Below are 18261 nucleotides of genomic sequence, written 5' to 3' on the forward strand. Positions count from 1 at the left end.
TAAACCATTTACTAACTAGAGATGCAAATTGTAGGTTTACATATACTTCTTACAACTAGCATAGAAAATGGCGATTATCATAAGAGATAAAAAATGATAAAAATGAATTTGTTTATTTCTCACTGAAATGTGTCTTGACTGCAGGCTAGTTGACTTCTGTGCCTGAACACTGCATGTAGTACCTAACTAAAATTCAAACACAGCAAAATTTAAGACACAAAATTGAACAATTTCAGAGTTACAGTTTTAACCATCCAAATGCCCACAGATTGACAATGCTCACCATGAGACCAGTTAACAACCAGCAACTTGTGCCCATAAAGCAATCAACGACTTTTTGCTTCCTAAGTGAAGCCATCATGGCCAGTTTGGAGTTAGCAGATATTTTCAGAAACATCTTCAACCAAATATTCTGCAGTGTTCTTGTCACATTTTGCCCAGATTAAGGCAACAAGTAAATTCATGTTTTTCATTCAGCAGAGAGATTGAACCGGGAGTTACCGGGTTACTGAGTTACCATTCCTTCTCATTCTGTCGTCTCTTTTTCCCCCTCGCGCACTCACTGGCTACTTTCATGGGTCGCTTATCCACTAAGTATTCGCAAATGCCCGGAAGATGTCGGGATATTGTCCCGCCAACAACTCAACAAAATATGATTGGCTGAGACAGCTGTAAATATCAAATTCATGCCCACATTGACTTCAATTGCACAGACATTCATTACAGCTACTGAAGGTCCTGGCGGGGGGGAGTCACTGATTCACCCAGATACCATCAGAAGAAAAAATTGTGATTGGTCCATTTATCGTTCTGTTATATTAACCCACTGTTTGCCAAGACATATTAGCCCAAGTTAATAATGATAATCTAGAAATTGTTACTATTATTTCAGTGAATAAGAATAATTTTAAAAAAAATTATTAGGAGTACAAACACTTTTTCAACATTTTTTCTTTTCCTTCTCTGATTACCTTGAAGGCCCAGAGGGTTCCCCTCTGATTACCACTGACTTTTTAACTCTTTCATCCAAAGAAACCAACATATATTCTGACATACATACATCTGACATCTTCATCTGTGATAATAGCCATCTAAAAAGTTAGTATAGATGAAATAGTCCCTGTAGCTACTGGTAGTTTACCCAAAATGCCCCATATAAGGGAATACAACAATCTTACACCATGTTAGTAATTCAATACAGACCACAAGATTTATTTCAAAGCTGTGGTTGATTTGTTTTATTTGCTTGTTCATCTCTTTAATATTTTGTTTCTGTTGGAGAAAAGTATTTACTAAGTAAAACTATATCACTTGATGCCTCAAGGCCTCAAAGGAAGGCCAGCTCGAGTTTTATTATTCGACAATACAGAATTGATTTTATGTGTATTGTTTGCCAGAGACATGTCCAAGCATCAGTTCTTTCATAAATGCTCCCTTAGCCAAGCTCATATCACCGAGATATAAGATAGACAAAATACACAAGGCAAGATATGCCATCACCAAGTGTGGTCATAAGAAACTAGAACAGCAGGAGTTGCAGTATTGGAAACAGCTAGTGACAATAGCAGATAGATCTGAGCATAACCAGCCTAGCGCTTCAGATTATAAAAGCCATCTTATTGTGTTAACTAAACGTGATTGGCAGCACCATGCTTCACATGTTGACCCCTTAACAATCAAACTTCAGCTCTGTGAAGGGCGTCGTGTGTACAAGGTCACGCATGGTCAGAATAAATCTCAGTGAGCAAACAGTCTGACCAGAGAAGCCACAGCATGGGTTTATCTCTGTATACTCATGCTAACACCTCTGTCAACAGTCAACTTTTACAAGCTCTGGCAGATTTATTGTGCTTTGGATCAGCTGCCAGCTTTCCAATTAAAAGCTCTGCCAGTCTCCTTCAAACCAACAGAACGCTGTTGGCCACATTAATTCATTAACAAGAGAAGCACACGTGTGCGGTGTGTCAAATGTTTTGGAAATCTACCGCGAGAAGTTTTTTTTTTCCTTCTTCCATGACATGTTAGTGTCAAAAATCTGCTCGTCATATGGTCCCTGTATGACACATGAGAGAAAAATGACACAGAAGTTTGATGTAACAAAGAGTACAAATAAGAAATGCTCATGTTTGTCAAAGTATAAGCAGGTGAATTCATGATGTTTGGTGACGCGTTGCTGCATCAGGTTCTGAATACTTTGCTATCATTGAACCATGATTCTGCTCTGTATTTGGGAATATCAAATCATCTTTGGTCATGAAGCAACAACAGCAACAACAGAATGACCTGAAACACACATGCAAAAATCAATAACTGGATGACTGAAGATGGTATAATCTAGTCTAAGAAAAAATCCCACGAATGTTATTGAGCTGTAAAGAAAAAGAGAGAAAATTGTTACAGTGTGAATGCTTCTAAAGGTGACATCTAATAAGGAGTCTACAAGTTTTCACACATTTAGAAAATAAATTATTTTCTGAATTTTTGGGTGTTCACACAGAATCATTTTAATCCAATAATAGTTTTTTTGTAGTTCTGATTATATTCGGTGTTAAAACAAATGCAAATTACTGTACAGAGTGGGCAAATACATCTAAAGACATCTGCTGTGATATCCTCATGACTAAGTGTGGTGTAGGTGGGTTTATATATATAAGAAGAAGAAATACACAAAGTAGGATGTAAAAAAAATAAAAAAGCAGAATATTAGATTATATGTGTGAGCTGTAATCTAACTTGCACAGAGCTTGCACACCCATTAATGTTATCCAGTCCTTTAGTTATCTATGCGCTCTGGACAGAATCATATCTCATATATCAATGTGCAGTTAATTTACTGGTTGGATTAATGCTCACAAAGATGTCATTGACTCTGCTGTTATAAAGATTATAAAATGGCTTAAGAGTGATGATTAATGTAGACCAGGAGAAATGATTTTCAACTCTAATATTGTATCACATTTATGACATTCCAAGAGCAAACTGGGTCAAAGTTGACATCATTTTAATATGTTTGTAACGACCTCCATTTATTTTCAAATTTTGCTCTAGCTGACAGAAGTTTTTTGGGGGGATTTTGTGCTCTGCTTTCAGTGCGTGACACATATACAGTCAGAAAGACGAAACAAAGTTTAGCAAAAACGTATGTAACGTGTGTCAAACACACACAGTCAGCCAAAGAAATAGGTTGCTTCCTCCACCGGTTTGTCGTCATTGCAAAAACATTTTGCCTGGGGTGCCGAGTCTTGTGGGTTTGGTGTAAGTGTTTCTTGGAAATAAGCCTGTTTATCTGTCAGCAATGACAAGATAATGAATACTGCTTTGTCCACTCCCTTATCTGCTGTGTAATGATCCATATCATGTTTGATAATGGGTTGAGAAAAGTGGTTCAGAATGACAAGATAACCATATTCCACAAAAAGTTGTTGAGACTGTCAATTACAGGTTGTGTGTGCTGACAAAATAAGGAACTTTTTCAGTGAGAAGAAGAGGAGTTTCCTTGGTTTAATTTCCTTTTTTATGTCCTACCTCTTCTGTACAGGTTTGTGAAATTATTTAGAAATCTTGTCCTGATTTTGTGGGTCTGCCTGCCATTCAGAAGTCCATTTGGAAGCAAAACTGCACACTTCTGTAAACCCTTAACAGAAAAAAATAATAATTGGTCTCCTTTCCTCTTTTCTTAATCGTACCGCTAACAATGAATCCACAGCTCTTTTGTGAAATATTTATTTTCTACTTTAGTAATCCCTCCTCTGCATTTTGTATCCAAAAACATCACATTCTTCATTGAGTATTCAATGCTGAGCCACGCCATGTGTTTCCTGTGTGTGTCAAGATAATTTTAATTTGATGACATTTTGCTGCTGTTGCCAGCATCTGTTGCAGTCGTAAGACAAATGCTCTTGTTTTTCTCTTTTTTTTCCTTTTTTTTTTTAATATATGAGGCATGCCGCATTTTGTTCCCGCAGGACTACAATGACGAGATCAGACAGGAGCAGCTGAGAGAGCTCTCCCTGTTGAACGGCTCTGACGAGTCGAGCAGAGGGAGGAGTGCGCAGGGAAGGAGCACGCGACCGGCAACCACAGCATCCACAAGGTAAAGTGCTAATTATGAGTGTGTAAAAAAAGACAAGGTCTCTGAAAGAAGTTGAGTGTTTGTGTCAGTGCAATAATCAAGGCTTCTTGATGTTTGGAAAATTCGAAGGTTAGTATTTTCTTTTTTCATGAAAGATTTCTGAAAGCACAGTGACAATCTTCAAAACACTTCTGCTGTGAAAGCCCACATTCTCTCCTAAGCTATGTTGGTTCTATAGTTAAATCGAAAGATTATAAATAGTATTAAACTGGTTTTTATTTTGTACACAGATGATTGGAAATTTCCTCCTACAGGTAGTTTTCTGCTGCACATGACATAAACATAATGAGAAAACTTAATTCAACTGTGCAGAAGCCCCAAAGCTTTCACTTTATACGCATCTTATTATTCAGTGCCATATATTGGGTAGTGGATGTCAAATTAATATATTCATAATGAAAATGGAATAACCATCTCCACGGTGAATTTTCTGATTAATTGGTTTACTTGCAAACATATTATATATTTTCATATAAACATACTTGCATCTCTTCCTCAGGTTTGAGTTAATAATTTGAAGCAGTATTTTCCCTTGTTTTTTTTCACTTATGGTTGTTGTCTTACAAACTCAAATACAGCTCAAGGGAACTTTAGTAGACATGTAGACAGGACCAACCAGCTACAGAAAAACTTCAGAGCATTTGTTTGGCTTAGCCATACATGCAGCTACTTGTGTGAAACGCCTGCCTCTCTGGTCTCCTTTTAACTTCGTTTTTAGAACAAATTGTCCGTAATCTACCTGAGCCGTGGCGTTCCCACAGGAGTAAGCAGGTACAGTTTGCCATGACAGCCTGGCCTAATTCAGGCAGCCCATGTAGATGAGCTAATTCCAGCAGTAACACGGGATGCTCCCAATTTAAAGTCACCACCACCACTTCCCAGATTTCCTCCTTATGGCACCCCGATAAGCGATTATTGTAAATCTCCATGAAAAATATGCACCAGTAATTCCCGTTTGAGTGTCTGTATTTTTGGATCACAATAGGCTGCTCCCTAGCGAGGGATGTGCCAGAGGAAGAAAGGGTATCCTAGCCCACCTACATCATGCCGCTGTTAAAATGTAAGTTAGCAGACAATAGACGGCTTTGCGATGTTAAATCCACCCTGCAATCCCTGCGGTGTTCCTGTAGTCCTGCTGCTGGACAGTGGCAAGCAACAATCGGCCCCTTAAGCCAAATCACTCCTTGCTCCCCTTTAAAAACCGTACCTGCCTTAGTGCAGGTAAGCCTACAACCTGAGTGTTTTCAGCAGCTTCAGGCAGATGGAGATGTGATTTTGTACAAACACAGGCATAGCACTGCTCCATCGTGTTATTAAAATAACCATGCCGTGTCCCACAGGCATGTTTGCTGAGGAGAAAAAAGACACAAAGTGACACTTTTCAGCTCTGTGATCATTACAAGATCTACCTCAGTGCCAGCGGAGGTTATGCTTATCTTGTGTTTCACCCAGGCGTATACTGTACAACAACCACCAACTGAGGCAGCCTGCGCATTTGCGGCGATAAGAAGGGTTTAACTGATTTCACTGAAATCTGTACAGCTTATTTGCAGAACTTGTGGAGTGAGATTCCTAAGGCAAATTGTTGTCATGTTTGTCCACTTGTTTGCTTTACCAGGGGCCACAGAGGCACAGGAAGGAGTGCAGGAGCGCCTCGGGGGACAGCGGCGGCGACGCACGGCAAACTTCCCACGACTGTTTTAACGAGGGAAGTACAAGCTCCGAGAGCCAGGGGGGCAGCAGGGAGTGCTGGATACAGGCCCCCGCTGTTAGCAGTCACACATGAATCATACGACGACTATGTAAGTCCAATCCTCTTTGCACACAGTGGAAAGTATAGCTGATAGTAATTTTACTTGAACTGTGTGTAAATCAGACTCGGTTTAATCCCTTTTCATGTGATCTGGATGAGTCTTGCTTCACATGGAGAGGTAGGGCAAACAGAGACATGTTTGAAAAATTAGGGCAGGCAGGAAATTATTACAAACAACATTTTTTTTATATTAACTACAACTTTTTAAAAGCAAAATATAATTCAAGAATGATTTTGCATCTTCTTGGCAGCTCCTGGGTTTCCATTTGTATCAGCAGAATATTAAAAATCAACTTGCTTAAATTAGAAGTTTCTTAGAATAAATAATCACCTTTATCTATTGTTATTAAGTTAGGTATCACTGTGTCGAATGCAAGCAGATATTATTATTGTGTGTCATAGAGCTCCATTGTTCAAAAAATTAAAAACACATCAATAAGCCACACCGTTGCACTGGGTGACATGTTCCTTCATTACCATAAACATGAGCACTGTAGTTTATTTTGAGTTAATCCCACATTCCCCATCCTGCTGCTGTAAACACCAAGGCTGCATTCAGAGCGAAACCAGCCGTGTGGCACTACGGTGCAGGAGTCTATGGTGGTGGGGGCATGTTGTTTGAGGTACCGGTGAGACAATGAAATACGATCCAGGAAGTCGAGTTGGGAGTTACAGATTAATTGCGTTTAAGGACTTATCAGAAGCCAAAAAACTTCAAAGCGGTTTGTAATACTCACAGACAGGATTTTACAACTCTGGAAAGTTATCATGGCGGCAAATGTTTTATCTTTTGTCAAGACGATCGTGAGGTAAATGCTTGAACATGGCATTCACGTTACAAAGTAATCCACCAGGAATGTGCCCCCCACTGCATAAATGCAATGCCCCCATTCAAATAAATGGGAGGGCTTCATTTTTTCACTGCCTGTTTTGGTGTGAATGTGGCCTAAAGCACTAAAAGTGTATTAATCCGCAGCTTGAAATAGTCCCCCAACATATGCACCCCTTTTTTGAGTAACATTTGTTAAAACTACAGTGCTCAGCCATTTTAGGAAACAATTTTGCCTTTTTAAAAAATCAAACTACATGTCTGTGACCTGTTTTTATAGATTTATGTCTTCAGGAACAAATGGGCTTTAGACTAATTGGAAGGTATTTAGAGACGGACTAACACATTGTTGGTTTTGGTCTTTTCATGGGATTTGTTGACAATAAGAAAAATATAAAATTATGCTAGCCTTAACTTTTAAATTCCAATCCAAAGAAGAAGTTTGGAGTTGACCACAAATAATCACATTATAATGTCAGACATCCTCATGGTTAAAATGAAGAGCAAACTTGGACTTTGTGAAAAGTATAATGTGATTTTGTTATTTGTGCATTGCACAATGTCCTCAGATGTCAAAGCCTGGGGAGAGTTTTTTTTTCCAAATCAGTGCCTGCTTGCAGCAACAGAACACACAACCCTTAGCAAAGTTAATTAAAAAAAGGTAACAACTTATCCTCTGTGATGGATTACCTGTTTCAAGCACGTTTCAAGTACATTTTCATTCTGCAGCAAAATGAATGGAAACCAATGGCTCCCTGAAAAGAAAGAATAAAGGAACAGTCTTTGTTCTTAGCTAAGGTAACTGACTTCTTGCTGTAGGCTTATGTTGAAAGGACAGATATGAAAGTGGTATTGATATTTTCCTCTAACTTGGCAATGAAGCAAATATGCATATTTCCCAAAATGTTACACTATTCCCTGAAACAGATATACTATTAGACATGGACATATAACATGTGCTATAGGTAACATGCGCTAACAGGTGACCTTGAGATAAAAAATAATTGGTTATAAATGTGATGTTACTTCAAGACCATACATTGTGAATAGCTGCACCATTCCACTCAGAGGTGTAGGCAAGTCCTTGACCAATGGTCGGTAAAATCTTTTCTCACATCACTCAAAATAGGGCAGGGATTCGACTGTAAACATTTTCAAAGCCCTGGTTAAAAGTGTGTTTGTCTTCAGATCTTGGAAATTTCTCAAGGTCATTTTGAAAGACTACACTAGGTGAGCTCTAAGTTTCATCCAAATGAAAAAGGCAACACTTTTACCAGTCTATTTCCTCAGAGCCTTCCTGCTAAGCAAAGCCCCCATGTGTGTTGGCAGTTGAAGATTGGGCTGTCTGCATGGGGAAATGCACAAGCGCAGTCTCATTACCAAACCAAATTGAGTTCTGATGTAGAGCCTGTGTATTTCTGAGGAGTGAAAAGGCGAGGCATTTCTTCTCTTTGTAATTGGAGGTTGGAAAGGAGGATGGGAGCACAGAGACTAGGGGATTATGGAAAGATGAGTTTGTCCTGAACATTTTCTTCCCTCATATCTCACTTTGCAATTTTTTCTACTACATTACACAATTTTCTTTGAGCATGTTTCCAGAATGTAGCAAGACCTCTTTATACAAAGGTCCAGGTTTGTTTAGCTGTTTGTTTGTTTTTTCAATCACTGACTATACAAGATGCTGTAATGCTTGTTGTCATTCCACTACAAGAATCCTGCACAATACAATCTAATGAAACACAGCAGCTGTAGATGCATCTTTGTTGCTGCATCCTGTGTTTGTCTTTGGGAAGACATGCACCATTTTATGTATGGGTATCGTGTAGATGTCTCCTGAGACTGTGGATTGATGGACTCTGTCAAACTGTCAGTCTGTCTCATAAAAGTGATACTGTGAGAATGTCCATAATTGTACCTAATCGAGGGTGGTATTGATTTAAAACGTTAGTAGAAAGCGTGAGGAAGCTGGTGGTTATCATGTATCATTGTTTGCTTTATAATTGATGAACTCAACATTTTCTCTTTATCTTTCTCCCACAAATCTCATCTTGCTGTATCCTTTACACTACAACTCCATTTTCTTTGTTCCTCCCAGATTACAGCTCTTTGTACAAAAGCTTGTGTTCGCTTTTGCTAGTCAGGTGTACAAGAATGCTGCAATACCTCACTTTCCCATCACTCACTGACACCATATAAAGAAGGCCTGCCAAAAGCAAAAACAGATTGGCACAGTTTAGTATTGTTTGAATGTTATTCTGTGAAGGAATTTGAGGCCAAATTGACTGAGATCTCTCGTTTTATTCAGGATGTTAAAGGTTAAGGCTGCTAATATTTCATATTTGTCTAACAGTACACAAATCCCATGAATAGACCAAAACCAACAATGATTTGATCCTGTTTACAAGTGTTGTATGTGTGTATCCAAAGCCTGATATACTGTAGCTTATTCCTCTGTGCCATAGACCTCCATTGTTGTTTTAAAACTATTAAAAGCACATTACTAAGCTTTGCCGCTGCACTGGGTGACGTGTTCCTTTATTAAGATGAACATGGGCACTGTAGTTTATTTTAGTGCACCCTACATACACTGTTCTGCTGCCGTAAATACTACTGGAGTGCCAAATGTGTATTAATCCTCAGCTGAAAAATAGTCCCTCAAATGTGCTGTTTACTCCAGTTTGAAAAACAATTGTGAAAAACTGCAGTGCCCAGCTTATTTAGCCTTTTTTAAAAGTGAAACGATATAGTTGTGACCCTTGTTTAAAGATTTTCATTTTCAGTATGGGCTTGGGACTACAGGGCTGCAGGGAAGGGAAGTCACAAAGTATTAAAAAACAGATTAGTAAAGTCAGTATAGTCGGTTTTGCTCTTTATTTTGAACTTCTCGACAAAACAAGCTACCTGTTCAATGTGACAGAATCACAGTTAAGTATGGTATTAAGGTTAAGTTGTTAAGTGTTAAGGTAAATCCAGTTTTATTAAAATATTGTACAAGCACACTGATTGAATACCAGTAAATATGTTTTTTGCATGAATCCAAATATGCTGTTGTTAGTCTGTAAATTGGGCGAGAAATTTTCTGTAATGAGATTTTCCATCACTTACATGACATGCCAATATTATTTCCGACACTTGGAGATTTACATTAGGAATACATTTTTAAAAATCTCTCTGTTACAATCTATTAGGTTAGGGATACTATTTTACTATGAGCCTTCATAAATATATAAGGGTAAATTCAAATAAAATGGAAAAAAAACAACAACACAGTATTACAGAGATCTGTCAATCACACGCCTAAATCCTTAATGCAGCCATTGTTTTGTTTCCTGCATCACAGCATTTCTTATTTGCATCGTCCCTCATCCTTTAATGCTAAGTTATTAACACCACTGCACAATCTTCTGGCAGAAACCAATTTGCATATGATTGCTTATTCATAACCAGCACGTACACATGTAGTTATGCATGCATCCTGTAGTTTACAGTCATTCTGTTTAGTGAATAAATGACACACCTTTGTTTTTCTCCTCTATTTGGGGTGAGTTCCTGCAAACAGTTCCTGTGTTTCTGCTGTGGAGCAGGTCATCATGCACCAGGGATTCCTCTCGAGACTATAGTGATTAATGGACCCTGTCATGCTGTCAGTGTCATAAAACTAATACAGTGACAGTGACCATTATTGTACCTCTTAAAGGATAACAACGATTCAGAAGTGAAGTGGATTGCAGTGCTTCACCGTGGTGGCGGGTTGAAGGGGCGGGGGGGGTGGGGTTAGTCTGCATAAATTTAAGCATCCATGCATTGAGCTACAAATGCTTTTACGTGTTCAAGTCAGCACTGATGTGTTTCATCATTCTTCACACAGTTTTGTAGCAGATTCTTCACGTGTTGTCATATGAAATCCTCCCAGGATTGATGATTGTCAGGCTGTCCATTTTGCTTGAAAGATATTACAGCAGAAGTGCCACCATATCATCTGTTGTTTGTCTGGTGGATTTATCTGTCTAGTTTGTATGCTAATGTATTAGTATACATTTAGGGATATGACTGGCAATTTTCTGTATTTTTTTTATTGTCAACAAATCTTATCTGCAGAGCCAGATCAGCAATTAACTGATCCAACTTACAAGTATTGTAAGTATTTTAATTGTGTGTGTATCCAAAGTCTGATATAGATTGTATTCCTCTGTGCCGTAGACCTCAGTTGTTGTCTAAAAGCCATTAAAAACATGTCAATGAGCCACATTGTTGCAGTGGGTGACATGGTCCTTTATTACAAAGAGTATGGTGATGGTAGCTTGTTTAGAAACAGCTCCAAAGACTAATAACAGTGATCACGTTTTTGGTCTCCAGAGAGTAGTTCCGTGTAAGGCAGACGCCACTGTGTGTACACAGGAACATGTTTCTGTTTACAGAGATTCACTGGCTTGTTGTGCTACATATCTCAACCTCTTGCCTAAAGATGTACAACTTCATTGTACTAAAGTGTAAATTTCTCATAGATCTTCAGTACTAAAGAATAAGATATATCAGGCTTTGGATACACACACAATACCTGTAAGTAGGATCAATTCATTGTTGGTTTGGCTCTGCACATGAAATTTTTTGACAATAAGAAGAATGCAGAAAATTGCCAGTGTTGTCCTTCAAGTGTCACTAAATTTGATACACCCTTCATTAATTCAGAAATCCATAAAGGATCGGTTGGCCAATGGGCCAGTTTGACAAAAAGTCCAGTCTGGTCCTATAAAGGGGAAGTGTAATATTTCTTCTCTATCATTTGATCCCCTATATGCACATTAACAGCACATCAGATACACTCCCAAATATTTGGTGGTCAGCCTTAACAAGGTTTTTTTCATTCCTTATATGTTTTCCTTTGGGTAAAGTCATCCCACTGTGCTCTCAAATGGCTTTAGGCACATTTGCTAAACACATTTTGAGCCAAGCATAACTGAAAATTCAAACAGTTAATGATGGGCTGGAATTTTTATATTCTTTGGCAATTATTTGTCATACTTATCACATCAAGAAACTGAGCAATCAGCCACCCATCTGCATTAAGCTGCAAAATGAATCCTCCATCTGTACTATAATGTGAAAGAGCTTAAAATACAGATTTCTTATCCAGTCAAAAGAGGCCTGTTTTCCAGTGATAAGTTATCCACTTTTTCTGTGTGCAGCCGATGTCTTCAGTTTAAAAATTTATTATTAAATCTATCATAAAATTGTTCTTACTACTGGGCTCTTACAGTATGTGATATAATGTGTACTGAAATTACCACTAATAACCATGATTTTGTGACTTTTTAAACGAGCAATAACGAATGAATGTTTCTGATCCCCATAGAAAGAGCAGAAGCAAGACCTTTCACTGTAATCAGTGTAAGTTCCTCCGTGTGAAAAGTGCAAAATGAGAGCAGAGGGAGATTAAAGAGTGATTGATGGCATTTTGTATAGACTGGGACCATGGCCTCAGTTTAATGTTAAAGATCAAATCCCATCTGGATCAAATCTTATCTTTTAATGTCAGAGCTGATGATAGAAGAGAGGAATCTGAGAGTGATACAGGATTCTGTCCCTGACAGCAGACCATGAATTGTACAAATGGCTGGTAAAATTTGAAACGCATAGCTTGGTTTTTTTAAAACCTGAGCCCTGCAACCATACCAAGGCTGTGCGGGAAATGCCATAATGTGATTAAACACAGAGCTTTGGGAGGCTTTGAAGAAAAAAAAAAAGTCTAATCTATCTACTGTGGAAAAAGCAAAAGGACACCCTTTTGAAACGGGGAAAAAAAATCTTCCCATATCATCTTTTTCATGAGCATAAAAGATGCGTGAGATTCGTGAAGTTCTGTATATTTCTGGAAGGAGAGCAGTTTCTCAGGCCACCTTTAAGGACGACATGCATATCTGCTGTAATTGCTTTGTAACAATAGGTTCGGATACACTGCTGAGTTCACATTTGTTAGATTAATTATGGAAATTCTCCAAGCAGAACTTTCCTGTTTATTAAAACAGATGTATGACACACACACTTCCACTACTTCCACTTGATTATTTAATAGAAGAAAAACTCAGGTTGAATGCATAATGGCTCCAGCTGTATCATCAGGGACTGAAGCTGCCTGTGAGGGCAGAATCACACAGATGCAGCTACATCTAATGTTAAACTCTACAAGCACAAGTACAATAACATTTAGAATCAGAAATACATACCTCATTTCTAGTTTTTAATGTCTCTTCAACCAATACAACAATATTGTCTGATGCCATTAATCTTGAATGAAATCAAGGTTTTTTTGGTGAGAAACCATGACACAATTTGACTAAATATATTCAAAGGTAAACTCATAAATTAAGACTATAACCTACAACAAAAAGGTGCACGCTGATTAAATTTGCAAAGGTAGAATACAATGAAGAGCAGGCATCTATTCATTGAGACAAAAGGCTGCAAATCTCATTTTCCTCCCCATTCTGCTGTGTGGAGAGGCATTCACAGGCAGCTCCCTATGAAGATCCGTCACTGTCAAGGGACATACAGCTTGTCAATTGATAATGAAGCACAGTGCTAAGGGCCTTTAGGTTCTTGCTGTCCTAATTACACTGAGCGAGGACTCTCCACCCTTGTGTTAACATTTGATTTATTTCCTCTGCCTTGTTAAGAAGGACCAGTGTTAATTGTTTTTACAGACGAGTGTCAAACTGGAAGAATCAAGCCTCATTAATTAGGGGCTGGAATATATACACATACTACCTTGTCTCATCTGAACACAGCTTGTTTTGTGTATCAAACTAACACTGAGGTCAGCTTACAGATAAGTCAGAGTAATGATTAATGTAATGAACATTTCGGTATTGCCATACAAATCCTGTCAGTTAGAACCATACATGTATAGCAGATTTTACAGCGAAAAAGTCGGGGAAATTACCTGAGAAGAGACTTTTGGTGAACTTTATGGGTATAGACGCAACCAAGTTATAATGATTTAAGTGCCCATGCTGCCATGCTGGTAAATTTTCATGGGAGTTGTATGCTCAAAAAGTAATCATTTAACTTAACTCATTAAAATCATGAAGGTATGTTGCTGTAGTGAATGCCAGTTTGTCTTAGAATATGGACAGTTAACACCAGGAAGATTTTTTTTTTTTTTTTTTTTAACAGATGCTTGCCTGGACATGATGCCTGGATTTTGGCTCTATTAGCCATTTTTTGTTCAAAAAGTACTGCAGCCTATAAAAGCAAGCAGACATTCATAAGCTCCATGCCCCCTTGTTACTTCTATGCCTGCCAAGCTTTCCAGTCTTTCACACAGTTTACAATAGCAGATGTAGCACTTGAAATTCATTTCACACAGAGCTGAGGGTTCTCATTTCTAGGTGACGGCCATCAATTTTGTCAGCTGAAGTTACAAATGGCGCTAGCAGATGTTATCAGCTCTAGCTAGCAAATTCAAACTTGGATTTGGTTTACTCTGTATTTATAAATATAAAGAGTACGGTCTAGACCTGCTCCATGTGAAAAGTGCCCTGAGATGACTTTTGTTGTGATTTGGCAGTATATAAATAAAATTGAATTGTATTGAATTGAATTGTATTTTTGATATGGCTTTGTCGGCCCTGTATGTGTTTTTTGTTCTAACATATCATGTAACCCTACAAAATAACACAGTTAGCTAAAAATATGTTGCTTGCTCCTTTGGAAGTTACACTAGGTCATCACTGCAAGCGTAAGATAGTTAGCTGGGCATGCTAACATTTGTAAAGCCACATAAGAGCAGACAAACACACTGTTTAATGTATTCCTTACTTTTTCTTCCTTGGGTTTTAGTTTTTGGAAAGACAAAAAAAAAAGACACCGGCCTTTTTTGTGTTGAACACAACATCACATAGATGCTTGTTGGCATATTATGTTAATATTGGTGATCTTTTCAACACATATTGTGCCTAAAAACTTTTTTCTGCTTTAGCTTGTGTGTGTCTGCTTTGATTTGAAGTTCAGTTCGGACTCTGAGGTCTATTTTGTGTATCAGCTGCCTCACCAAGTATAAATAGCAAAACACCCTAGTTTGCCTCTAGCATAGTTACGGCTGCTGAGCTATGATTGGACAGCGGGAGGGGTTTACAGAGCAGTCAATTAACAGTAAGTGATGACCCAGAGCACCAGTCAAGGAGAATATTTTTTAGAGACTATGTTTAAAAAAAAACATTTCTAGGTGAAAAAGCACAAACCAGACATACAATTGCTGTGTTAGGAAATGTAAACAGCAGCATGACACCAAGATAACTTTATCAATAGCCTGCTGCCTCACAGTGAGATGAGCACACACATATCTTTCCAGTAAACAACCAACAACTGTAAACTGGGCTCTGATGTGTTCAGATGAATTCAGCCTTGTTATCGTTTGAACAGTTATTTATTTTGTATATTCAATTCACCAAGAACAACACTGGTATTTTTTGTATGCCCGAAGGTATTCAAATATTAAGGTCCATTGGTTGACATCCCTCCTTTAATAAATACAGTGGAAATAACTGAAATATTACATACTGTACCCTCACATTCCTATAATTTTTTCTAATGTAGGGAGGTTTTATTTTCATAAAACATTACTGAAATTAATCCACTGATTGCTTTACTGTTATGGGCCAGTGTGGAGAGTTCTGTCATATGGGATTGCCAACAAAATGGTCAATTACTGAGATACGCAGGTCTCTGACTCTGCCTTTGTGGGGAAAGACTCGTGTATGAAAAGAAGGAGTATTGGATCCCCTGAACAACTTAATCCTTGACATAATCCCTAACTTTAATTTAGTCAAATTCATGCTTGCACAAATAAAGCTACACAGGAACCAGAGCTGTTTGAATCAGCATTACCCGACAGGAGAGTGTGTTAGTGCCTTAAATGATTTTGTAATGCGTTGCTGCACTTGATGTCCTTCACACTGATGTGTCTGCTTTTGTGTCACAAAGCATTACCAAAAGCAGCCACACCTAATGCAAGATGATATTAGTCAATTGTTACAGGCAGACATGGCAGAGCAATGCATTGTTGAGACCATGTCTGGCATAAATCACCTTCAGAGAGGCTTTAAATGTATCCTGCTGCTTTGAAATGCATTTGATGAGTAGAAGAAACATGTCATAGTAGAGCTTGATTTGAAATTGGAAAGGCGTAGAAGCTTTTGGATCATGATGAAAAACCTGCACTTTAAAGGATAGTTTCATGGTTTTTCAGGTCAGTCAGGTGCCCACATGAACACTGAAGGAAGTTTTTCCTCGCCGTAATCATTCCTCCTGTTCATACTGGCTATTAAAATATCCCCTTCAAATGTGCTTTCAATGTAAGTGATGGGATCCAAAATACAGAGAAAAAAATCCACAATGTGTCCAAACTGTCATTTTCTGCAAAAAGGCATTTAAAAGTTTATCTGAAGCTTATATGAGGCTTCAGCAGTCTGAGTTAGTCCTATCAAGTGGATATCTGCCACATTTACAGTCTTTTTAGCATAAAATTACTTCTTTGTGTTTCGTTTAGACAATGTTTCCCTGTTGAGCTGTGCTGGAAGTATTGTAATAAAAAGAGGGACTTAAGCACTAAAAAGACTGTAATGTTGAAAGATATCTACTTGATTTGACTAATTTGGACACTGAAACTTCATATTAGCTTCAGATAAACTTTTAAATACATTTTTGTGCAGAAGGAGTCTTGTGAATTTTGGCCCCCATCTCTTACATTGTAAGTGCATTATGAAGGGATCTTCTAATGGTCAGTTTGAACAGGGGGAATGATTATAGAAAGATTAACCTATTTACTAACCTAAAACCTATTTCGATGTTCATTAACCTGACTGTTATTTTAAGACAGACTTGAAAAATTGTGAACCCGTCCTTTAAACCTCACTAAATCTCTTCTGAATGAGCAAGATCGAACAATTAAACAGACCAGACAAAAGCTAAATTTACTGTTCAACACACACTTTGGCCTTACTCCAGGTAACATTTTATTTAGGTTAAGCTGTTATGGCTAAACCATTTAACAGAATATTATGTGGAGTACTTTGTCAGATAGATCAGTCCACTTGCAACAAGCCTCTGAGTGTCCAGCTATGTTTAAAACACGAGAAGGAATTGATGATCATTTTGCTAATCTGCTAATCTGTGAAATATTATATGAACACTGGAGGGTTTTTGCAGATGACAACGTACTGAAGTTAGATGTTCACATGCCCCAGTAACCCATTTAATATCAGAGTATTTAATATTAGAGGCTTCTTAGCCAGCTCTCCTGTGGTTTGTTCTTCTAACTGAGTTATGATGTTTACTTGAATTGATCCAAAATGAGGTTACTTGCATAACTAGGTTGAGAACAGAGTCCTCTGTAGATATAAACTGTCACTAACTGGATTAACAAAGTGGAGGAAAGAGGCTGAGGCTCAACACAGAGATTTGTAATAGGAGTAGCCTCTTCACTGCAGAGATTTTTGTACCTTTGACAAGAAAAAAATTACATTTTGACAGCTTATTGTCATTACATAATTACATTACATTGCATAATGTCATTGTAAATGAAATCCTGACACTATCAGTTTCCTCATGCTGGTGTTTTCCTCACAATAGAGGCCTTTCTCGGAAGAATCTGTGTTCGAAGAGGAGAGCAGTGCTATGTGTTTATGAGAAATATACAAACAAGAGTATTATGTTTTACCTGCTTTACAACAGAATGGGCTTTTTTAATTTTTGAACTATACTATTGTACTGTATATACATTTAAGAAGTCTTTACTATATGCTGTCTTTATTTTTATTGAACATTACTGTAGTTACTTGCTGGATTTTTGTGCCTGTTTCCTGAGTAGCTACTTATCAATAGTTGAGATCCATATCGCAGTTTAAGACTCAGAAGGTGTCCATTAGGCTCCACTAGTGAGACATGTTCCCCTGCAAACCTTAATCAATAATCTCTGTTGGACATGAATTTTTCCCCGTTTCCTCTCCTGTTATGGACACAAAGTAATGGACTTTGCTTGTGGAACTACGTATTGATTGTTTTTATATTAATCTCTAACCAGTCCGACTGGATAGAGATGAGGAGACAAGGCAACTTTAATGCTTACAGCGTTCCTCCCTCGCAGGGCTACGATGATGGATACGGTGGAGAATATGATGATGAGAGTTACGAAGCCTATGAAGATAACTACAGCAATCCATCAAAAAGGTGATGTTTACACACATGCAAACACACAAATGCTGGATAAACAAAAAAAGCTTTTTCAGTCACCATTCGTCTACTGTTATTTAGCCTGTGAAAGATCCACTGTCAATAACTGTCTTACGGGTCATCACTCTGTGTGCCATAAAACTCCAGTGTTGTCCAAAAACTATTAAAAACACATCAATGAGTCACACCGCTGCACAGGGTGACATGTTCCTTCATTATGATGAACATGGGCACTGTAATTTTTTTTTAGTCAGCCCC

At 38.0% G+C, this 18261-nt stretch overlaps 1 protein-coding gene across 3 annotated transcripts in view; it reads left to right on the forward strand.

The window, feature by feature from the left end:
- Nucleotides 1-18261, forward strand: part of khdrbs2 (KH domain containing, RNA binding, signal transduction associated 2) — a 75864-nt gene that overhangs the window by 47891 nt on the left and 9712 nt on the right. For all 3 annotated transcript variants that reach the window (XR_006407000.1, XR_006407001.1, XM_044371964.1), the window contains exons 5-7: nucleotides 3966-4093; nucleotides 5751-5934; nucleotides 17918-18000. Coding sequence is in view for 1 of the 3 variants with exons in the window: in XM_044371964.1 (XP_044227899.1) it covers nucleotides 3966-4093; nucleotides 5751-5934; nucleotides 17918-18000 (395 nt within the window). In the remaining 2 variants the exon portion in view is untranslated. The remainder of the gene's footprint in view (nucleotides 1-3965; nucleotides 4094-5750; nucleotides 5935-17917; nucleotides 18001-18261) is intronic.

The sequence above is a fragment of the Thunnus albacares genome, chromosome 14 (genome assembly GCF_914725855.1).
Source record: "Thunnus albacares chromosome 14, fThuAlb1.1, whole genome shotgun sequence".
Taxonomy (NCBI): Eukaryota; Metazoa; Chordata; class Actinopteri; order Scombriformes; family Scombridae; genus Thunnus; species Thunnus albacares.